Source organism: Lipophrys pholis, assembly GCF_963383615.2.
Source record: "Lipophrys pholis genome assembly, chromosome: 16".
In the NCBI taxonomy this organism is placed as follows: Eukaryota; Metazoa; Chordata; class Actinopteri; order Blenniiformes; family Blenniidae; genus Lipophrys; species Lipophrys pholis.
In genome coordinates, this window is record NC_137634.1 from 10,927,466 (window position 1) to 10,952,754 (window position 25,289).

General features: G+C 41.2%; 1 protein-coding gene across 1 annotated transcript; it reads left to right on the top strand.

Moving 5' to 3' along the window:
• The first annotated feature begins 271 nt into the window (after positions 1–271).
• Positions 272–24,728, top strand: zbtb20 (zinc finger and BTB domain containing 20). The gene is made up of 4 exons (XM_080482573.1): positions 272–500; positions 16,787–16,934; positions 18,155–19,678; positions 21,947–24,728. Exons 3-4 carry the CDS (start codon positions 18,175–18,177, stop codon positions 22,480–22,482), a joined length of 2,040 nt encoding a protein of 679 aa, XP_080338699.1. The 5' UTR covers positions 272–500; positions 16,787–16,934; positions 18,155–18,174; the 3' UTR covers positions 22,483–24,728.
• The last annotated feature ends 561 nt before the right edge of the window (positions 24,729–25,289 follow it).

Below are 25,289 nucleotides of genomic sequence, written 5' to 3' on the forward strand. Positions count from 1 at the left end.
CAGGAGTAAACTTAAAGACATCATGTGGGATGAGCACTATTACTACAACTACTATTACTATAACTCCCACCACTTCCACGGAACCATAATGGAGCCGGTTCCACCGTCCCACTGTGCTTCCTGCGATTGGGGCATAATAATGTTGACGGGTTTCTGATCCAACCCAAGACAGTGCACTGTTCTTCCAATAGCCGCTTTAAGTGAAAAGGCGTGCCTGCCTGGCCGCCCCCCCCCCCTTCCCCACCCCCCCTCACCACCGCCACCCCTCAAAGTACTCGATGTATAGTTAAAAAATGGGAGGGCACACTTGAACCGAGCTGCTCTATGAAGGTAGGCTGCAGCGTGTGTTTATTGATGAGATGAAAAGAAGATGGAAGTGAGAAATGAAACAAAGTAAAGGAACATATTAAAAAAATAAAAAACTAAACGCGCTTCGTCGGGGGAAAACGGGGAGCCGTGGAAACGCTGTCGCCACTTTTTGAACGAGCTTCGAAGTGCAGGTAAGAAATTGAGAAAAAAGTAATGGGAAAGGGATGGGTCTTTACAACATCTCTCACGCTGATATTAAAGGAGAGAAATTGGAGCATTATTTTTTATTATTTTTCAAAATCAGAGGAGGAAACATGCTTGTTGACTTTCGGGTGAAATGCATGAAATGCCACTGACTTCCATGTAGTTGTGTCTGCCTTCTACCAGCCGAATATTAAGCTCTTCATTATCGGAAACTTCATTCTTTTGGAGACCACGGACATCCAATAAACGCGTGTGCGGTGCATAAAATGTCACCCCCCTCTATGTTTAGAGGCACTCAGTTTTTTTGGGGCTGGTTACGGGATTTTTTTTTTTTTTTTTAATATTCGAGTCGAAAAACGCGCTGCCCAGGGCATGACGCAAGTTTCCCCATCTGTCATTATTCTCACCATGCCCCTTTACCTTTAGCCCTTGACTTTTCTCGGGTGTACCCGGGAGCTTTTGCAGGGGACACTTGAGAGCAGTACTACTCCGGTCAAAGTGTCTCTCAATCAGCGAGAAGCCTCCGCGATGCTCGCGCACATTTTACACACTGAGCCCGGAACAACTGTGGCAGCCGACGTGCGCATTTTGGCTTTTAGGTCAGTTATTTGAGTCATAGGAAACGCGTTTCCTGGTTGTATTTTTGCGCCGTAACACACTCACAGTACAAATCTATTTCTCCAGTACATTTCAGTTTGTTGAACTTGCTGGGAAGGTGTCTTTCTTTCCCTGGAATAAATGATTAAAGAAGCAGCGGCTGCTCGCAGAGCGCTTCTGTACTCAGACAGATGTCTAGCCTACATTTTGTTTTTTTTTTGTTGTTGGGTTTTTTTTTGTGAATTAATATCAATACGCCGTGGCATTTATGAGATTGGGTTACATTAAGATATGCTCCGCAAGCGGTGGAAGGCTGGCTGATATTGTGTCTGAAGGTAAAACAATACGGCAGGTTCAGTTTCTGAGAGAAATAAGAACTAGACCCGGTGGGACTCTGGATCTGGATTTTGGTGCCATGTTTCTCCCCCCACCCCCCCAAAAAAAGAAGAAAAAAAAAGAATGATCACTTTAAGTGTCGCAATCCGCTTTTTATTCACAGCCTATACTGTAGGTTAAAAAAAAAAAAAAAGCTTTTCGATGTGAGGCAGTTTTGGCAAAGGGTGGCCTAGATATGGGGCCATGCTCCGTTGTAATTAAAGTTGCAAGAGGCGCTTTCTGTGCTCCGTTTGAGACATTTTGTTGCAAAAATAGAATAGAAATATATTCACGGGCAACTCGTGATTGCTTTGCTTCTGCTTAAAAGATGACCACAGCAGAGGTGCTTCACCTCTTGGGTAAAGTTAAATATGTGTTAACGCAATGAAAATTCAATCGAGCGACGCCTTTTCCAAAATCCAGGGAGAGGGCCATGGGGGAGTTTTATCCCGAGCAACATGTCAGTCCTGTTCTTTAAGGTCTCCGTGTACCAGTCCGCCACCGTGCGCGCGCGTCTGTGTGTGTGCGTGTGTGTAAGAGAGAGAGAGCGAGAGAGAGAAGCACGGGCTAAAGGGACGGAGAGCGCGTGCATGCATGCATGAGGCAAACAGATGTTGTCCCTAAGCTCTTTGGCTTTGTCAGATAAAGAGAGTAATACAACATGTTCATGTGTCTTTTATAAGCGACACTGATAGTTCCTCCAACGCGGCACGTTCTGTCTCTGATTAATGGCCACAGACTCGCCTCGTAGCGCCCGAGAAGTTGTGCGCAGGTATCAAAGCTTTGCGTCAACACATTAGTCATGTCAGAGGTTGGTCCTGCTGTGGTCAGTGAGCAGCTCTTCGGTCCCGGGTTTGACTGGAGGGAAGCAGCGAGCGTCCAGGCGCCGCGTTCGTCTCCCCTACGCGCAGACACGGTCTGTGGATGTGCACCTGTGTGTGTGTGTGTGTGTGTGTGTGTGTGTGTGTGTGTGTGTGTGTGTGTGTGTGTGTGTGTGTGTGTGTGTGTGTGTAGATGCTTCCCCTCTCTCTCTCTCTCTCTCTCTCTCTCTCTCTCTCCCCATGCGTAATTGTGCGTTCATCTCTTTTCACTTTTGTTGTGATCACTTCCTCTCTCCGCCTTCATTCACAATATTGCCTCCACAACGTAAATGTGTTGCAGTCCTATAGGCTCGGTTATGTAATTGGTGGCTGCACTGGATCGTTTGTTTTCTGAATGGACACGTTTGGAGAACACAGCTGAGCGTGCAGCACCACTGTGGAGCAGGAATGCTACATTTCACCTTGATGTGAGACTTCAGCCTGGCACAATTGTAAATCTCTCCTGTGAATTAGAGCATAGTGATGTGACAGGTTGCATGTGGGTGAGTGAGTAGTGGGAAAGTAAAAATTATAATGTCACAATGTGTATGCTGGATTGAATCCCTTTTGTTTGAGATGAAACTCCACGAAATTGGAAAAAAAAAAAAAAAAACTTAACACAAGCATTGTTGGACATTTTTATTGTTTGATGAATTGGAGAGCACTTGTCTTGTCTATAAGTGAGCTCTCGCCATGGCTTGGTGTCAAAACCTCTCAGCTTTCTTTTTTCTTTTTTTTCTTTCTTTTTTAATCAGCACAGAGGTGTACAGTAGCTGCTGAGGGGGGAGTCAGCCATTATGTGCCTTGGGTGTGTTTGTAGTCCGAGTATCAGGTGCCCACTTCTAAAGAGTATTTATATGTATATATTCCAAATGTATACATTAATATTCACAGTGTTGGAGCCATTGCCATTTGCCCGCTTTTTGTGTCACGGCTAAAACCCACCCATGACTAATGAATATTTAAGAGTACGTCTACAGATCAAGCAAAGTCGTTAGCAAATGAAGGAGACCCGGCTCAGATAAAATGTGGACCTACTCACAGGAAAAGGGGGGTTCAGTTAATCCACACCCTGCAATCAATCCCACCCCCCCCCCCCCCCTTTTTTCTTTTGGCGTCACCATCCTTCACTCGTCCTCTGTAGCTTGTCACCCTCTCCTCACATTCAGCCATTTATTATTGACCAACAAACTGGCATGGTGCGTCCACAGCATTCAGTTTTCAAGTGTTTTTTGACTGATTTAGTCACGCTTTCGCACATTTCTCCCACCTGATTATTTGGGTTTACTCAAGTGAAAATGTGTAAGGGGACCATGCTGCACTCATGTAACGAGTTGCTTCTTTGGAAGAGAGATGTAACAAACAAAAAAAAAAAAAAAAGAAAAGAAAAAAACCAAAAAAACAATCATCTTGTACTGTACATGCTCACAGATGGCAGGTCAGTATTCCAAAAAAAAATTTAAGTGCAGTAATGACACTGCCGCCCAAATAGATAAGATGGAGACATCTTTCTGAAACCTCCGCAATGCTACAGTTCTGGTTGCTGGTGTCCCTCCACCATGCAACCATCTTCACCAGGCTTTTACCAGGTAATCCTGGCAGCCAATGCCACATGTAATTCAATTTATAAATGCATCTCCATGTCATTTTATTGCAGCTCTGTTCAAGAGATTTTTAGGCTTTGCTACTTAATTACACTACACAGTGAAAAGGACGAGAGAAGTAGGAGAGAGCATGTAATATTGGTCATGAGTGAAATTCACCTCAGTCCTCTAATCCACACAGAGCTCTTCATTTTGTCATTTAAATTTCCTTTTTTTTTTTTTTTTTTGCAAAAGTGTAGTTAAAAATACATAAGATCCACAACAGTTTGGATAAATAGGCAGAACTGATACAATTGAGAAAGAAAAAAAATGAAATAGATGAATCAAATAAATATGAAGAATATTTTTCAAATCTATTCAAATGAAGTGAAATTAGTGTGATGGTTTAAAATTTTAACTCGGGTGTTAAATCATCGCATGACAAAAGACTTGCACTTGAGTCCATTCTGGCACTTTGTCTAGCCCAGTTGAACATATTTGGCAGCCATTTTGGGAATGCAGTAGAGATCCATCGATATAACAAGCCACTTTGTGGATAGCATCCAGAATGTCACAGCGCTTGTTAACTGCTTGGCCTTTTTGTCTCTGGCACAGTTTATCCTTTCCCAGCTTTTTTCATTCTTCTTCTCCTCTTTTTTTTCCCCTTTTTTTGTTTGTTCCTGTATAATGCTCATTAGAAGAATACCCCCCCCCATGGAGTAAAACTAATCTTTGATGAGCGATTGCCATCTGAGACTGTTTTCAGGTGCTCATCGTAAAGTTAATAAGTCCCATAATTATGGAGAGGAGCGGCTCAAAGGCGTTCGGAGAGTTGGTGCTTAAATACTCAGTTTAGTGGAAGAAGGGCACATATAGTTTCCTACCTGGTGTCTCTACAAACTCAGTTACAACGCTACATTTGAGTCCATGGTTGCCATGGCAACCCTTAAAAAACTCAGGTACCTCCAAAGCTTCAGAGGGAAAAAAGGCAATACACATGGCACAGTTATTCTTTTCTTTTATTTATATTTCTTACAGTATCAGTCACTGCTCGTCGGTTACACCCTTAAAAGCCTTAGATTTAAAAAAGAAAAAAAAAAAACATTTTGTAATGAACATGCCATTTAATTCTTCACATCTCTTGGTCTGAGTAAATTAGTGACGGCTGGCCACTTGTGCCTTGGTGGATTGTTAGTATACATTTTACAAAAGTACAAGTTACTGGCAGGCGAGCCACCTCCTGGCTCACTGGCTCGAATCCTTCAAGCCACAAATCACCTTTTTTCACACGTAGCATGCTTCTCATATTTCGTTTGAATTCTTGAAAATACTAATGACACGATAACAAAAAACTACTGACAGTCAGTATAGGCTGCCTTTGTAATTAAAGGGAGAATTTCCCCCTTTAGCTGCATTATGCAGCACAAAAAACACACAGCTCCACAGAGTAATGGTGATTTCCTTCCAGCTATGAGGCGAGGATAGAGCATTATATCCTTTGTTTAAGGGGGGAAATGTATCTTGTTTATTGATGAGGTTACTACGCCAGGATAAAAAGACATTTTGGCATGAAACTAAAGGTTATTATTGCGCAACCAATCAGGGAGTATTATCCACGTGCATTGCTTAAAGAAGACGTGTGTGACAGCTGTAGACTGCCTCTTTTCTTTCTCAATTCACGGGGAAGGATTAAGAAAAAAAAAAAAAAAAACTCACGCTTTTAACAAATTTGCAATGAGAATCCAAAAGCATGGTCATGACAATGACTTTTATAAAACTTTCACTTGAAACTCTGTGACTTTCAAATCATGCGGCGTGGAGGAAAATACTGCCGAGCACAAAACTTCATGGCATGCTTTTCAGATTTTTCAAAAGAGTTTTGTTTTGGAGTTGTCTTCCCTCCCTGAAAGTATCAGAGGAATGTGTAATGAAAGCACACATTGAGTCTGAATAAGTATTTTCCAATGTGCCAGGCAGTTGTCAGGAAGCTTTGTTCACGTATAAAACTTTATGGAGACTTATGAAACACAGTTACTATGTTTAGGTTGTACATTGCTTGATGGTGACTAAAGCACTGTTTTGGGGATTGATTATGGAAATTAAAAAAAAAAAAAAAATCCCCATTAAAATAAAATGAAGAGTCCAGAGGGAGCTCGTCATCATACACTCCATGTAATACTCACGCAATATTGTGATACTGTAGTAGACTCTGCTATGGCGCTGCTACTATAGGATCACAATTTTTTTTTATTATATTTCTCCACAAATATGATGTCATCCGAGGCAACATTTCCATCTGCAGTTATTTTTAAAAGACAAAGTGCATCCCTGTTGTTTGATAGCTATACAGTACACGTAGTACAAACACCATGTGACCATGTCTTTCCATTACCTTTCCTAAAATTACAGATTGTTGATTCACGCTTCTTTATATTTGTTATGCTGCTTTCAAAGCTTTTCATTAAAAGATATCTGTCTGTTCTGTAACACCCAAATGTCATGTAACAACTTGAGCCGAAGTTGTTTCACAACCAGCACAGAAGTTTTTTCCTCCCCTCTTTCTCTCTCTCTCTCTCTCTCGCTCTCTTTCTCTCTTAAAAAAGAAAAAAAAAAAAAAAACTTCCTGCAATAGTCCATCTTTGAGAGATAAACTCAATTTGCATGACGGAAACTAACGTTTAAACTCAATGGGTATTCTCCCTCTTTAAGCTCACGCACAGGCCAAAGTATTCAGCTGATGTGAAAAATGTATCCTGGATTCTAATAGCGAAGTTGTATGTTTGCCAAGGTGCATGTGTGTCCTCAGCTCACCCTGCTCCCCATATGGTTTTCTCCAAGCAGCGCTGCGATCGCTGCCTGGTTGAAGTACAAACTACCCGAAGAGGCTTTAAGGAAAGTAAAAGAGTACCAGAACACTTAGTAACTTTTTAAACTATTACACAAAGGATAAATGAATTCTCTGCTTCAATGTTGGCATGAGGAAGAGTTTTTAAGCCTCGTGCCAGTAAACTGCACTCGCGGCAGCCAAAATGTTAAGACTGTGCACAGTCTCACTCAAGGTACATCGGTATGCACTGTGCTTTGGGTAAACTTGAGGAATTATTGACACAATGGCATTTGTGTTGTTTTTCTCTTAAAAATTAAGATTGTGGGAGCTTTGAAGGATTTTCACAGAATCTAAAACAGTGTTTTTTTTTTTTTCTTCTTCTTCTTCTTCTTCTTATTCATTGAGTCAGATTCTTGGAAATGCAGCTGCAGGAAATCAGTGTCAGGCATTTTGCCTTCTGAAAGGAAATATTTAGCTGAGAATTTTCTTTTGAAATTTGCATCATGAAAACGGAGAGATTATCAGCTCTAACACCGTCTGTTTCTTTCTCGCCTTCAAATCTACTTTCTTATTGTCAGATTTTAAAATAAAAAATCTGGAGGCAACCATCAATTCAACCAACAGCTATCTGTTTCAGCGCCATCAAAAAGAATCATTATCATGACATCATGATAGGTTTCTTTTTTTATTGTTATTTTTATGGTTTGTTTTCGACAGTTGGTGTACTGGCGCCAAAGGAAATGCACGCCTAACCTGTTCGGCAGCAAACAAATGGCAAGGCAAATGTTCAGCTTTACCAAACTTGCCAGGCTCGTTATACCGTCGGTTTTAATTCATCAGTGATAAAGAAAACGAACCGGTGTGATCATTGTAGTGGCTTTCATAGCGTTTGCACTACATTTCACACGCAGATGTGGTCCATGTGTCCATGCGATGTTCAGGCGGTTAGAACGGCAGAGTAATAATTGTCAGTTGTGGCAGCGGTGCCACATTGTTTTTCACTTGTTTTGCAAACTTGGAAGAAAAAAAGAAAAGAAAAGAAGAAAAAAAAGACCTTGTAGAAGCTGCTATGTAAACTAACATTAAGCTGTTTTTTTTTTCTTTTGTAATTTCTATGAATAGGTTAGCTGACTTGAATGCGTTTCAAACAAAATGTCTTTTTTTCCCCCTTTGACTGTCTTGGGCTTTGCTGTTGGCTAGTGTCTCAACATTCATTCACTCGCGCGGCATTTTTTCATTCCTACTCCTGTTCAGGGTCAGTCCAGCGTATCCCAACATGCATTTAGAGGAAGGCGGGTCACTGGGCTAACGGTGAAAGACACCGACAGAGGTACGGGGAGCCAGCTATTAAAGATACACTCCATTCGTTGGAAAAGAAACTCTCCTGTTGCCGAAAACGAGGCAGCAAGCCCCGCTAAATCCCTCCATCTAAGCATGACGATACAAACGACTTGGAAGTAGCACGTTTGTGATGTGATCTGCTGAAAATACTCACAGCCGTGTGGCGTGACTTTTATAGTAATGTTACCAGAAACAGCTGATCGGCTTCGGTTACACCCGGGGGCTTATGAGCTATAGATCGTTACCATCAAAGATAAGTATTCCGCCACGTTCAACAGACCGCACTGACCAGCAATTCATGAGCATTAGCGAGGGCAAAAAGCCAGTCGATTATCATAAATGGAGCTGACAGGGGTTCATGTCATGTCACCGCTCCGCTGTGGTGACTCTGCAGTGACGCTGTGTTTTCTGTACATAGAGCGGATCAGGGAGGCCGGCGTAATCTCCACCAACGTGCGCCAGTCACAATGAGAAGTGTAGCGATGGTGAACAAATATCTTGTAGCCTTGGTAGTCACACTCTGCATAGCAACAAACGACGTTGGCCAAGTCAGGTAATGGAGGCGCATTACAAACCAACCAGGATTTGCTTTAATTACAAATTTGTACAGCTACGCTAGTTTTCCTCAGCGGAAGGAGTAAAAAAAGTAAAAGTGAAAGTACATAACAAAAGCTGCAGTAATTAGCTCACTGTCACATAAATGTCTTTTTTTAATTAAATGTATCTACTTCAAACATCATTATTGATCTTTCCGGAGCGATGCCATTGAGGCCTGGTTTTTTTTTGTTTGTTTTGTTTTGTTTTGTTTTTTTATTTTAAGTAGGGGAAGGGGGCACAGCGGACAACAACAAAGCAAACAGGTAATAATAAAAAGAGTGAAAATTAAGCCAAAATAAATAATACAGTCTGTGCTTTTAGGAGCCAACACCCCAGTAGGTAAAAACCCGGAAAGCAAAACAAGACACTCCTATCACACACACACACACACACAAAAAAAACCAACACAACCCATGAGAGAATGCATTAAAAAAACAAAACACCAAGGTTATTGTACCTGGTGAGAAATGATACTTAGTTTTGTTTACACAACTCGTAATATGCTATAGAACTAGTATAACCACACCGACTGGTGGATTCAACATAGTTTCGCCTGCAGCCATTTCCAAGCTTTGGTGGCTAATAAAAGCAAGTTGTGCCTATGAAATAAAAAAACGAAAGCTTTCTGCAGAACTAATTTACAACAGAATGCTACACAACAAAGCACAAACAGCACTCCTAAAGAAAAGAAAAAAAGAACCATAAAATATAATTTTGAGGACATTTTTCAACTCTTTGACAGACAGTTTTGCCGTTTCTATGATGGAAATCTCACACATGCACATAAGGAACACTCTGACTGCTCCGGTAATGACAAATGTGACTTATATGAAGCTCATAAACAGTCTTCTATCAAATGCTTGCATGTTTTTTGACTTTATCTGTGTCCTTCCCTTGTCATTAGTTATCTCCAAAGGTGCACATGCCGAGAAACAGTGCATCTCTTGGAGGATCCTGGGTACAGCCAGCAGATTTGCAAAATGACTCGACCCATTAAAAATGCCTATGACAACTGATACTCTCTTTACATGAATGACCTTATTGTGCTTTTTGAAGCCAAATTTTCATGGGACCGATGACTTATCTGCACATTCAGTGGACTGCACTGACATTTCACTCGGCTCAAATTTCTAAACAATATGTGGGCTTCTTTGAATTTGCGTTTTGAATAAAGAGATTTATTTGGTTTCTGAAAGGCTGGAAAATGTTTCTTGTGAAATTCTGTAGTCGGCTTGCTTCACAAATCTGCCTTGCGACACAGTATTGTATGGATAAAGTTGCCCAACATTGTTTGATTGCTCTCACTTGTTAGTTTAACTGAAATCTGCACCTTGGTGCCAACTTTAGTTCAAGTCTTTAGAGCTAACTCAGATTGCTCAGCCAGCCTGCAGACCACTTGACCAGCACTTGGTATTAGTGTGTATAGGCCACTCTTGTGGACGGCTGTGTTTCACTGCGTCAGCATTACACTTTTAGATGGGTCATATGTCAAATGAGCTGATGAGACATATATAATCTGTATTTACTACACAACAGCTTGCCTCTCTCTATAAATACACGAAACAGTGCTAACATCCATGAGGCTTAAAATAAGCACAGAATGTCTTCATTTAGTCTTCTGGTTTTAATATCATGTTGACATTCTGAGAAAAATCAGTATGTGGAATATATGTGTGATGAAGATATCATTATTTTACCTGCGTAACAACTCAGGTTTATCTCAGCCTGATGGCATTTGTATTGTTGCTACCGGAGCTACAGCCTGAAGAAATATATTGCATCATAAAATCTTTTTTTTTTTTTTTTTTTTTTTTGCCATGTCCATTTTCACTGTTTCCTCTGCTTTGTCTCTCGTCTTTTGCAACGTGCACGGTATTTGCTGCACGTCATTTTTGTTGCCGGGCGAATCCTCTTCCGAATTTCCAGTATCAAGCTTGCCAAATTCCGGGTGAGGAGGCTGTACTGCTGACCCCACAATCACACACCAGCTAGTACAACTGCAGGGCTGACCTGCTTTAAGCGCCCCTCGTGCATTTGTGAAAGTTCTGTGCTGGACCATCGCGGCACTGGCTTGTGCAGCTGCCGGTGAAACACATGGTGCTTATAGTTACATTCACACATGGTGGAATGGTGGAATAATCATGTAAATTCACCGTTGGTGGTTGAATTGTCATTCAGAGTCTAGGTTCGCATTACAAATGCGTGCACAAGGCATTTTTGTTTAATAATGTGTAATTGTTGCAAAATATTCCAGTGAAAGCTACACCACAAACGTATATAGAAAAGTCAAACAGTCAAGTCTAATTTGCATGCATACATACGTACATACATACATACATACATACATACATACATACATACATACATACATACATACATACATACATACATACATACATACATACATACATACATACATACATACATACATACATACATACATACATTTTTTTATTTTATTTTTCTCTCTGGTCTCTCTTGTGACCAACATTTAATGTAAACACATTCGGCGGCTGCACTGTTTTGTAAGGACTGCATGCTCATTAGCTCAGGTCTCACAATGTCTTGTCAAAATCCGGCACGCTGAGTCTTCCTTTTCTGCTTTGTCTCCCAAGGACACAAAGTCAGGAGATACTGTCTGGTCTTTTCAAGATATAAAGGCGCTACAGTTCTTCTAAACTACACCGTCCACTTGTTGAGGTCTCTTTGCCACTTTATATTCAGGCATACATAGAAACACACAAACAGCCACACACAAGTTGTATGTTAAATATTTCTGGCCAAGCTGAATTAATGCCCTCTTCATCATGATACCCTAGTAATAGACAGACAAGTCCTATATGAGCAGCTGTGTAGGTTCATGAGGATCTCCTAATGGCCTGCGAGGTCCTTTTTTGGAGAGGAGAAATGTCCTTGATGTGTGTAGTAGCTGTAGAGAGGCAGTTGCTGTGGACACTTGTGCCTAAATGATAACTCTTGAATTTAGCATTATCTGCTTCGGGGGTTAGAGGTGTTTTGGAGACTGTCATATGAGTAGTCAGATGGTTCTTTTTGGTCAAACGCTCATTAACAAAAGCGCAGCCATTTGCCAACTGAGATATTTTTTTAAAAGCGTCTGTTCCATCACCAAAGTGACGTACTTTCTTTAATTTTAATGGCCCGTAGCCGGCAGCGGCTATTTGTTTTTTTCTCCCCCGTGTGCTCTGATAGGAAACTTGATAATATACAGTAGGAAAAATTTACAAGTTTTACTAATTTGCGAGTGTGGACTTTGTCTGAAAACTGTATACTTGAAGTAGATTATCCTCCCATCTGTAAATACACAATGGATCTGCTATGGATAACGGGTGGCAGTGGGTGTGTTTTTGACAAAAAAATGACGAAGTTGAACAAGCTGTCCTGTCAAAAAATTTACTTTGACTGTCCCCTACTTGTGTAATGGCATGGCAGTGTTTATTGTTATTTGTTTGCTTGAGGAATTTATTTGAAATCCGCACATCCTGTCACACTGCGTGGCTTTCTGTTGGACTGCATATCTTAACACATTCATCTGCTGTGCTATTAGAGAGGTTTCAGTTACAGTGCAACTTCACCATGAACTGTCAGATTGAATATGGGGAAGTATAAAGAGTTAACCGGGGTTCTCGTTTGCGTACATCGTACAGAGATGCACCAACATAATACAGTTATTCAAGCATAGCCATAACATTACACTGGTGTAATTACTTCATGACGCTCTGACCAAGCAAGAGAGCATTCGCAAGAGAAAGAAAGTGTTGTTGTGAAATAATGAAATTCTGTTTAATAGTGTTTCCATATTTTTTAAAAGTGTCCCTGGTGGTGAGTTTAAAATCTAAACAGTAGTTGCTGAGAAAGTATCACTATCACTGAGTGTTTCGTGGATGGAGAGCCGGATTGTAATTGTTAGGATAACAATGCACAAATCAAATGTATGTGAAACATTTTTTAATTCCCCTGTATTTACATTTTAGACAAATTCCCAAAAAATATTTAATCAGCTATGTAATGTTGCGCCCTACAATTTCAGTCAAGGGAGAAGAAGAAGTGAAAAAATGTTGTGTGAAAATCTTGGCTCAACTTGTCAACAGCCTACGTGGGCTTGTTGATGATTTTCAGTGACTGCTATAAAGGCAAATCAATTAAATCTGGAGACTGTGATGTGTTTGCTGCAGTTTCTCCTGAAGTGTGTGTGAGTTAGGTGCATTACTTACCTGTTAAGTGCTTCACAGCATTATAGAGGAACACTCAAAAGGTAATAAGAGACATGGCGCTCTGAATTACTCGGATTTAATCAGCCGACACCACATTGTTGGCCGGAGATGAATCATTTTCGATCATTTTTAATTGTGCAGATCAAAGGGAGCTACAACACAATAGCATTAGCTGACATTTAATTTGAGTTGTTGACTGATAACAGCAAGTTGTGTCCGTATATCTATTATTGGGAACTACGAACTGTGCCTTTATCAAACACACTTTCAGATATCGCTCGCCAGATCCACACTTCATCACTTGATTGTTGCCCTAAAATCTTCCACTGTCCTCGCTCCATATTTACATTGTGAACTAAATTACATTAGATCTCATATCCAAACCATATCATTAAAGCAAGATTTCTGGTAGTTTATATGCTAATGCATCTGGACTGAATGGATGATTGAAATTAATAATTACTACGTTGGACAGTGGGTGTTAAGCAGTGGGGATTTCAAACAAAACTTACTGCTAATAAGGTGCAACACAAAACACTCCTCATAAGTGCGGCTCCGCATCAAATTCATCAAGATGCCGTATGCATAAGCATGGACATGAGCTTTTCATAATGCCCCGTGGCCCTTTTGTCTCCAGATTGAAATGTGCCAAGGGGCTTTGAATATATGCTTATAGTGTGTGTTGTAAGCAGTATTTGCATATTGAAGATGTACATTATTCACATGGCTGATACTGCTCTTTCATAAGCATGCCTCTTATGTCTGTTCTCCACCCCATCCCCCATCCTCGCCGTTTTAACCCCCACCCCACCACAACCCCCCTTGATTAACTAATGTCCAATTTGATGCAGCGTATTTCATGAGCTTGTCACCTAATACAGGCTTCTGATTAACCTGGAGTCTGGCTGGGGAAGTTGCATCTCTCGTATCTCCCGGTTTTAATTTCTTCTTCTTCTTCTTCTTCTTCTTTTTTTTTTTTTTTTTTTGGCTACCCCCTTTCCCTCATCCTCCCACCCCTCCTCAGTCTTTGTTGTGGCGGCAGCAGCAGAGCATGCATTGCACTGGCGGTCTGAAGCATTGTGTCTGATTTCCAGCAGACAAACTGACCTCTGGGGATTTATTGACAGCAAACTCCACAGAGGCAGACACAGAGCTGGGAGCATGGAGGCAGCCGGAGAGGGGCGGAGGGTGTTGGGGATGGTTTGAGAGGGAGGGAGAGGAAGAGGAGGGGGCACAGACGGGGAGATAGACGGATGGAAGGAAAGACACAGAGAGGGAGAGAGTTACAGCGTGGTGAAACAGGAAACAGGTAGAGGCGCACAGAGAAAGAAATCAATATTGGGGGGGTGGGGAACGCACACCGAATTTAGTTTGATTTAAAAATTTATTTATTTTTTTCTCCTCGCTGAGTATTAGCAAGTGAAAGAAAATGGCCGCCTCCTACAAGGATCTAATTAATTTTGAAGGATCATCAGCCCCTTTAGTCCAAGGCAGGGTACAGGAGGGAGGGAGGGAGGGAGACAGACCCCTGGGCTGATTAGAATTCACTGCAGGTAGGCGCTGGCTGCTGCTCACCCACTGTGTCACGGCTAAAATGGAATCACTGTTGTGAGTGGCAGTCTGGGCAACTGAAGCCTGCTTCCCTTGGCCTGCTCCTTTGTTGCCTGCATTCACCTCACTTTACCCCTTAGGCAGGTGTATTTACATGTCTCGATGGCAGCGGGAAAGCCAGAGATGGAACATACATGTTTGTATTATCCCGTAGTGGTCATTTAAAAGAAAGAAAGAAAGAAAGAAAGAAAGAAAGAAAGAAAGAAAGAAAGAAAGAAAGACTCGTGGGATACAGTTGCACCTAAAAACCAAACTAAGCAGGGAAAAGAACAAGTTGGAATATTTGCCAAATGGAAAAAGATCTAAGCATTTTGGCTTAAAAAAATGTTATTTTAAAATCAGTTTACAATTATTTAAGTGATTCGGTTGGTTTTGGGGGCCGGAAGGCCTGAACAGGTCATTTCCATGGATTAGTTGACTACCAGTATGAAGTTTATCGTGAAGAGACAAGCAGTTACCATTCGCCTTTGGATGTAAGGGTTACTAATTTCACTTCAAAATACTTTCATTTTTTTTTCTTCTTCTTCTTCCCTGAACCAAGTGAGAATCGGAAACAAAGTGTGATTTCGTTTGACTGAGCAAACAGAGCTAAACAAGCTATTACCTGTCTGTATAAAGTCGTCAGATTTATTGCTTGCCGATCATTTCAGGAGAGCACATGTCTCACCGCATGCAGTTTTCCTCAAAGTGGGGCCTGTGGACCCAGAAGCAGTCAGTGAGCGCAGCGTTTTCACATATTACACTTCAGCTGCGCTTCTCTCACAGATATTCTTGCCCGTCCATACTAAATTATGGATAAAAATCGTCATCTTGGAGACACGTTTACGACCTGTTACCTGGCCTTGGAAAAGCACGAGAGGTGCACGAGGCTCGCGGAGCCTCCGACCAGAGCATGTGGCGGAACAAGAGAGGTCACTGGCCAAAAAGGAAGAAAATAATTATTTGTTTCCCTCGTCGAATTTGTAGCTCAGATTCTTTAAAGTGTGGAGGTGCGTTCTTTCAAAGTACTCATGAGCTGTAAAAGAATATTTTGTATCAACATTAATGTGCAGGTCTGGTCAAATCCAACGCTGTTGTGTTCATTCAGCTGCACATTGTAGTCGCTGGCATTTCACAGAGAGCACTTGATGTTCGTGTTGTAGCAAGCGTGGCTGCTATGAAAGCGTCTTTTACTCCCTTCTACCTAAAAAAAAAAAAAAAAAAATTTAAGCGTCAAATCACTCTTGGAATTACGATTTGAGCCCAAATTAATGACAAATATTCCAGTCGGCTGTACGGTTTAATTCCAGGTACTTTTAAAGCTTTGTTGGTCGTACAGGACGGCATTTTGAACAATCCGGGACGAATAAGATAAAATTTGTTTAAAAAAAAAAAAAAAAAAGGATTGTGCATTGGCTCAGGGTATTTTCCTTCGGTTTGGTTGACCTTGAATGATACCGCGAGTGTGACTTTAATGTGGTTGGTTTGACATCATTTTGTTTCCAGTTTTTGAGGTCACACGTCTGCATACTAATGTGTTTGTACAGTATAAGAGCAATTGTGTCAAGCTTTCTTAGCGTCACCAAACTCGGCTCGTCACATGCTTGATGTTGTTGAATGCTTGTCTTGTGTTTTTCAATGGAAGCCTTGTGCGTTTAATATTAGACCCTTTTCTATTATTACGTCTAATGCTGCCGTACATCTGTATTAGACATTGTGTTGTTTTGTGTGTGGATTTGAAAAGGACAAAAAGCTCAGATGCGTCTTTGCACACTCACTCACTCACTCACTCACACACACACACACACACACACACACACACACACACACACACACACACACACACACACACACACACACACACACACACACACACACACACACACACCCTCACACGTACAGAAGTGTGACTGAAAGCTTTTCTAAAATATTGAAAAAAGGTCTCTGGTGTAAATTTATGAGGAATTTAGATCGTTTTTTTTCGGCTAGGGTGTGGTTTTGTTCTTCAGCAGCTTAGATAATTCTTGAGAAGAAACCTGTCTCCTGTGCCAATAATATATTCAACCTTGATTTGTAATTTGTGCTCATGCACAGAGGAGCGTCCATTCGTCTCGCTGTAAAAACTCTTCACACATCTGTTGCAGTACGCTGGTGGCAGATATTCGTGTTACTGAGGATCTGGGTTCATTAAGGGAGTGGCAATATCGACGAGGCAATATGTGGCATTAAGATTTGTCTTTGTCTTTTTCTCCCCCTCTCCAAACACTGTAGCAGAGCAACACATGATTTGGACAGAGAGGACTGACAGCCTTGCCTAGCACCAGGCCTCTGATCAGCCATCTCCACCAGCAAACTGAAGCTTGACCCGCTCTTCATCACCAGCCACACAAGCATCTTCGTAACAAAACGTCATCTAACTGTGAGTACTGGCTGCACTCTGGCAGTTTAATTTTTTTAATTTTAATTTTTTTAGCCTTCAATGTTGAAGTAACTAAGCTGGAGATAAGCATTAATACTTGTGTTAACACTTAAGTGCTGCTTCTTCTGCAATTTTTGCAGAATTCTACTTTACTGAATAAACAAATCTGTCACTGTCAAATATGGGTTTATTGTTGGTACCACTGTTACATTTATTTCCTATTCAGTGTATTATTCTTTTCCAAATTTGAATGTGATTCTTCAACTTTTCATAGATATTCTGTGTATCATGTTACTAGACTCTCTCTAACCAATGTATTTCCATAAATAAAATAGTGCTTTCTTGATAAATGAAGTTTTAATGAATTACCAAAAAAATAAGTAATAAGATTCATACACTTTCAACAAAATGATTGCAGTTTTTTGTGTTTCAAAGAAAGACCTAAAATGTAGTTCATTTAGGTTTTACTGCACTTTAAAAATACACAGTGCACATGTGCAAAAATCAATAGATCTTACAGATATCCCAAAAACACACAATTTGCCCACTTTACGCCTGCCTGAATTAGGTGTAGATTCCCTTTCCTCGTTCTTTCCTTACCAGCACAGAAAGCGTCTTGAATAATCTTCCAGGCTGATCTGCCGGGTCATGTGTGGTGTGTTCAGGATAGTTAGGAAGCGCCATCACAGTGAACACATGGCTAACAAAAGAGTCCTCAGTCCTCTGAGCTCAGTGCTCCACCTACTGGCGGTTAGAGGAACTTCACAGCCACACACTGAATGAAAAGAAACTTGGGAGTAATTAGATGGAAACCATCTTAATTGTCCTTCACTGCAGCGATGTCGAATTTTTAACCCTCTATTCAAATAATAGATTTAGCTGAGAAAATAATTTCCGAATATTATGGGGCTGGACCAAGGAAAATATTAGAATTCCCACATCTGTTTTATTGTTTTAGGCAGCCTGTTTGTAAAAGGCAGGAGCCGTGCTCATGGCATCTTTTGGAACGATTGTTTTGTAATTTTTTTCATGCATCTGCTAATTATGGTTGTATTTTGTTATAAATGCTCTAATCATCTGCTGTGACCCAAGAATGACATTTCAGTTCTGTTAAATAGAATGTATAAAAACATGCCACTGTGTTTTTGTCTGTAGTCCAGCTGGATAGTGCGGTGCTGTACGCCTGTTTTTCAGTCAGGTGTGTTGCTTCCTGCTTACAGGTGACATCAGTTGCAAGGGGATGACCGAGCGCATTCATAACATCAATCTCCACAACTTCAGCAATTCTGTACTTGAGACCCTCAATGAGCAGCGCAACCGTGGGCACTTCTGTGACGTGACTGTTCGGATCCATGGAAGTATGCTGCGAGCTCACCGGTGCGTGCTGGCCGCTGGAAGCCCCTTCTTTCAGGACAAGCTGCTGTTGGGCTACAGCGACATTGAGATCCCCTCGGTGGTCTCAGTGCAATCCATCCAAAAGCTGATTGACTTTATGTACAGTGGGATTTTGCGGGTATCTCAGTCAGAGGCCCTGCAGATCCTCACTGCCGCCAGCATCCTCCAGATCAAGACCGTCATCGATGAGTGCACCCGCATCGTGTCCCAGAATGTGGGCCTGGCTGGGCCAGGGGGATTCCCTGTCATACCAGGAGATTCTGGTCAGGAGACGCCCCGCGGCACACCAGAGTCTGGCACTTCTGGGCCCAGCAGCGACGCAGAGTCAGGTTATATGCAAGCAACATCACAGCAAAGCATAGATCGTACATACACATCACTCTATACCTACCCTGGTCTCTCTGTGCACAATGGCACCCGTGAGCGCCCCCTTTACATCAATCCTCTGTCATCGAATTACGACCCGACTCTCAGCACTCAGAAGGACCAGCAATCTCAAGATCCGCCTTGGATGAACCGCATCCAGGAACGATCCCAGCAGGTCGATCGTTTCATCACCACAGCAGAATCCACGCACTGCCGCAAGCAACCCCGACCGGTACGCATTCAGACAGGAGGGATGCAGATAAAGCAGGAGACCGAAGACGAGTACAACTGCTATGGCAATATGGGGGACTGCCAAGACGACACCGACAACAACGAGGGTGTAGAGAGTGAATCCAAGGTTGAAAGTTTTGACTCAGGGGTGAGCTCCTCCATCAGTACCGAGCCAGATACCATGGAGCAGCAGCCGTACCTGCAGGGCTTTAGCCGCGAGGGAAGCGGGGACGGGCAGCCTGGCGACGGGGTTCCAGTGCAGATAGAGGTCAATGACTCGTCCCCAGAGCAAGTGCACGAGATGGAGGACGGGGACACTTCCCACAGCACTAGTGACAGTAGCATGATGCAGCCCCTGTCAAACTCAGTCAAACTCAGTCCCATGTCCCAGTACATACGCCAGGCAGAATCACACACCAGCAACCTGAGGATGCCGCACACCGTGACCAGCAATTCCCAAGTGATGGGCACTGCTGGAAGCAACTTCCTGCCCACACTGTTTCCTACACAGCCGACTAGAGACCACAAGCCTTTCCCTTACCTTCCTGGCCAGCAGCAGCCCCAGTTTGTGGCCGTGCCACCCCCTGCAATGCCGTTTGCGAACACCATGTTGGTACAACAAGCGCCATCTCAGCAGCAACAGTCTGCAGGAGGAATCGGTCCCGGGGAAAAGAAGCCCTATGAATGCACTCTCTGCAGTAAAACCTTTACTGCAAAACAGAACTACGTCAAACACATGTTTGTCCACACTGGTGAGTCAAAATGTCTCATATGAGGAAGACACTTTTTTTTTTTTTTAAAGCTGAATTGCTGTTTGATTCCCGTTTAGTAATTCAATAATCAAATAGATATAAATCCTGAATTTTCTGATGTTCAGTTAGGAATATGACTGTATGGTGACATGAGGCCTTGGTCAGGGGTCACAGAGATGAATGACTGGGGTTGGGTTACAGTAAGAAAAAAGAAATTGACAGGGAAACAGAATAAATTGTAGTTTTATAAAGAAAAAAAAGCAGTTCCTGTCCCCCCCCATGTACTTCCAATAAAAACTTGTATGTTCTCTAATGACTAATTGTACAGCAAAATCATAACATTAGTATGCGGTATGGACTTTAGACATAAAGCAAAGCTGAAGCTCAGCATTTCATTACGTATCTGAGTAATTTAACTTAATTACAGACAGATAAAAACTGTATAAGAATGGCATTCATTTGGTCACAGTTGACTAGTATCTTTGTTATCATTTATATTGCTTTTTCAATGGCAGCCGACTGCTCATGCAGCACATCACTTCACTGCACACTGCTTTCTTTTAGCTCTGACAGCTTTATCAGTCACATACCGTGGAAGTCATCATCACAGAAAGAAAGAATTGAATATCATATAATTAGATGATCTCATAAGAATTGCCTACTCAAATGGCCATTATTATTCATTACAATTCACTGCCTGGCCAGAACTACTTGTTATATGAAGGCCATTTCAATCTAAATTCCCTGTTTTACTCACACGAATGTGCCCGGCAGAGTGGTGACATATTGAGAGCCAAAGTCCCTGATCGATCAGTTTTCAACCGAGCTGGACATCCCAGTGTGGCCAATTACTTTAATCAATCTTGTGAAGAAAAGTTTGAATTTTTGAAAGGATAATATAAGAATAAAAAACATCTCACAGAATCACACAACTCTTTTTTTTTTTTTTCCCCACCATAAGCATATTGAGCCATATTCAAGAAATCTGATATATTATGACACACCTTAATGCAACACACCTAAAATAGCTAAACTGCCCAGACAGAAATGATGCATAAGAACATATGCGGCGGAGCTCATGTGTCGTTTCCTGCTATCAAATGTGGATCAGAGGCAGGAAGGCAGCTTTTTTTAATGGCGTGAATCACCGCATCACAAACACACCGTCCTGAGCAAGACAGTAAACATGTTTATTCTATTGGTGCCAGCTCCATGTTGGTGATATGCAATTGACCCTAAAATGAGACCTTCAAGGGAATCAGATCAGGGGAAAAAAATTACAGCTTACCTGAAAAAAAAAAAAAAGGAAATTAAAATGATAAATTATTGGCTTCATTAAATCAAAGCAGGTCGCTGCACATTAATTCATTTGGTGCAGCAGAAAACAATAGATACTCAGCACTTAATTAACTTGCATAGTACAATTTGTCTGTTTGCAGTGTTATCAGTCTCCTCTTTTACCTGTTCGTTTTGCGTCATTTTGATATGTTAATATTTCACGGCTTATAATGTCAGCACATAAATTTTATCTGAAATGAGCCTAAACTGCGTCCGTGCCCGTCGTGGCTGCGTCAGAGCTGCTTCAACTGACTCCCTCTCCCATGGTGCTGTAGCATGCTGTGCTCATTGGAACCAACATCATGACAAACCTAATACAGGTTTAAATAATTCTAGCCCGAGGTGTGTTCCTGTACTGGGAAAGTAACACTGCTGGCTTCGGGCGTCTGATGTTGCTGCACAAGCTGAAGTCAGTTGATCCTGCCACATTGTCTGTGTCGCTCTAAGAGTTCGCTGGCTGCCTTTCAGGAGCATTTAGCATCAAAATTAGCCTTGATTCAATTCCCAGCTTCTAATTTGATCAAAATGTTGCCATTCATAAAACAGACTTGTGCCTTTAAATATAGCTGCTTTTCACACCGCTCCATGCACACCCCGAAATATCTCATTAAAAATGACCACACCACCCAGATTTTGACATTTCCACGAATGCCCTTACCAAGGTGGCTGTTTATATGATAAGTAGACAGAGCAGAGGGAGCTTCACCAAAAAATAAGAATTAGAGGGGGAAACTTTCAATTGATATAGTTTCCCAAAAAATGATGCAAATATAATAAATGTTTTTCCGAAACGGAGAAATTACTTAAGCATTATGGGACCGTGCGTCTTGAGTGCTTGTTGAGTTTATGTAAATGCACTTCCGCGTTTTATAATCTAATTCTGTCTCTTCTTTTTTCTCCATAATGCTTTTGTCTTGCATGTACATCCAGGTGAGAAGCCTCATCAGTGCAGCATCTGCTGGCGCTCGTTCTCCCTGAAGGATTACTTAATTAAACATATGGTGACACACACAGGGGTGCGGGCCTACCAGTGCAGCATCTGCAACAAGCGTTTCACCCAGAAGAGCTCTCTCAACGTCCACATGCGGCTGCACCGTGGTGAGAAGTCCTATGAGTGCTACATCTGCAAGAAGAAGTTCTCACACAAGACCCTGCTGGAGAGGCACATGGCCCTGCACAGCACAGCCAGCACCATCACAGGGCTGTCGGGGAGTGCGGGCGCCCCGGGCCCCGTCTCCATTCCCATGCCAATGGCGGTCCCCGAGCCCGGGGCTGGAGTGGTGGCCCTCGCCATGCCAGTGAGTGGAGGTGCTGGAGTAGGGGCTGGGGTTGGAACAGGAGTGGGTGTAGCTGCTGAAGCAAGCTGCCAAGAAGGGACCACCTACGTGTGCTCCGTCTGCCCTGCCAAGTTCGACCAAATGGAGCACTTCAATGACCACATGCGAATGCATGTCTCCGATGGATAAGTACAAATAGATAAACTTCTTTCAAAAAGAATGACAAATAAAATGGCACTAGATTTTCCTTTTCTTATTTTGAGGTATGAAGAGTTATGAGTATAGACACTGGCACATTAAGTTTCCCAAAAAAGAATTTTTTTTTTTCTTCTGTTATTCTAAAAGAAAAAAAGATGGTGGCCTTAAGGCTTAGTAGTTTGATATTGATCTACTGGATGGATCCTAACTACAGGCCTCTAAATGTATGCTTTCCTAAAATACTGATTTATGTGTTGAACACTACCGAAAGGCCTACGAAAGAAACACATACACACAAACACACCTTTAGTGTAGGTATGTCTGAATGAATATATACATGCATATATGTTTTAGCGTTTGTGTATTTGCATGGTTGTGTTTGTGTGTCCAAGTGTGTGTGTGTGTGTGTGTGTGTGTGTGTGTGTGTGTGTGTGTGTGTGTGTGTGTGTGTGTGTGTGTGTGTGTGTGTGTGTGTGTGTGTGTGTGTGTGTGTGTGTAACTTGCCATGAGATATGAATCATGGCTGTTGTGAACCCATACTGACCAGTTTGGAAACTATAGATGTCCAAGCTTACTGTGGTATAATTTAAAACAACAATAACAAAAAAAAAAAAAAAATCATCTGGGGTTGGGCTACGTATTCCCTCTAAAAAATACTGATGGTCACAAGATTGCCTTCTTATATAGAATTAAAAAAAAGGAGAGTAGTTAATTTGACACTGGGTTTTATTTATTCCCATGGTATTAAGGGATTATAATGCAGCTGTTGTCAAGGTACCAATTTAAATCATTTACTGAAATGTCACTTCCTGTCTGTGGTGATGGGGATGAATATTTCTCATGTTTTGTAATTCTTGTCCATGCATTTTGATGATTACAATTACGTTTTTCCAAATTATGGTGTGTTGATGCGACAGTATTTGAGCAAAGCTTTTGTTTCTTTTTTCTGAAGTTCGGAGTTTAACTCATTTTGCATACACTGCCACTAATATCTTAAAAGACTGTTAAGGCTTGTAGACCTCTTCCATTTCAATACATAAGGAAAAAAAAAAAAAAAGAAAGATTCTTTTGCTGATGATTTTTCTTTCTTTAGCCTTTTACATTCACAGTTATGGCAGGCTGGAATATGCGACTAAACTCTCTCCTTCATAAATGCTGCTCCTCAACTCGCACCTGACTGTTATGGGATATAAATTTAAAAAAAAAGAAAGAAAACAAACTTGTCAGTTCAACTATTATTGTTGAGTAGCCTCCGCGCTTTAATTGGATGACTGAATAGCAATGTTGGAGGGAGGTTGAGGCTGGATTGGAGCTGTGTTGATATAGAGGGGGTAAATTAATTTGAATCCAAATTCTAATTGAAATAAATGCCATCCTGATCCTAGAGCCTGGTAAACCTCCCTCTTTATTACCATTGCAAAGCTTTTCAGCAGGTGGAAGCTGAACGCATTGCTCCCATGTATTGGCTCTCCCTAAAGGCTTAAATAGCATGCAACGATTTGACAGGAAAAACAGTCCCATAGCAAATTAAGTAGCTCCATTGATTGATATCACACTGTTTCATGGCATACCACAAATCGCAGATGGACTTTGTTGACAATATAGCTTACATTCCTGATTTTCTAAAAAAAACAGAGACACAGCATGTACACAATAGATTTGGAAGCTCGTGTGCACAAGTTGTCATCCATGCATCACATCACTTAAGGCTAATTTCTGATATTTAGATGTATTTGTATTGTTTTCTATCCAGAATAGGACACACAGAGACACACACACACATACACACACATGCGTGCAACTGCCTGCAACTGCAATCTGAAGGATTTGCTCATGTTTTGTGAGCGAAGCACCTTTTTGTAGTTGTATTATTAAAAGAATAACAAACTGCATACAGAGGTCTTAAAAAGACCTGCTGTCAATTTTTAAGAAAAAAGTGCTACTTTGCACATTTTGTTTAAATGCCTGTGCTTAATATTTAATCATTTTCCTTAAATGAACTTCTATGATTTTCTTAAATTCAATTTGAAAAGAAAAAAACTTCTTCTTTTTTTTTCTTTCTTTTTTTTTTTTTGATAAGTGGACTGCATTATTTTCTTGCATATATGTTGCACTGCTTAAACCAATAAGTGCACTACTGTTAACAGAGATATTATAGTTTTAGAAAAGAAGATTTTTTTTAATCTAACATTTGGTTGTAGAGTTCACATGTAATAGAATAGCTTTGTTTCAATTTCTCCATGAAAAAAAAAAAAATCAGCAATCCTTGGCTTTTGTTAACGCTTGCACTTATCTATAGTATACACTTGTGCCGTGTTGATGCAAGCATTTATTCTTATTTAAACCTGTACCATCATGTGTGCTCATCTATGTTTGAACCTTTGAATTCACTCTTTTACAGAGTCGGTTCCCTATAACAGTTTATTCAAACGCATTTCTTCAGAATCAGAGCAAAGTTTTTCCTCTGAGAACATTCAAGCCAAACAACATTAACAGTGAAACAACAGTAATAATAAAACAAACTCCCGTCCAAGTCCGTTGGCGGAGGTAATAATAATAACAACAGTTATTATATTATTATTATTATTATTATTATTATTATTATTATTATTATTGTTATTAATGGTAATAATAGTAATACAAATAATAATACATTTATAATGTGTGTGTGTGTGTAACATAAGTGATAAGTGCGTCCTAGAACAACTTTTCTGTGGGTGTAACAGTGTGGGGAGGTGATGGAATGCAGCTTCTTTGATATCTGTCTGTCAGTTGTACACAGTTGTGTCCCTTCCTTA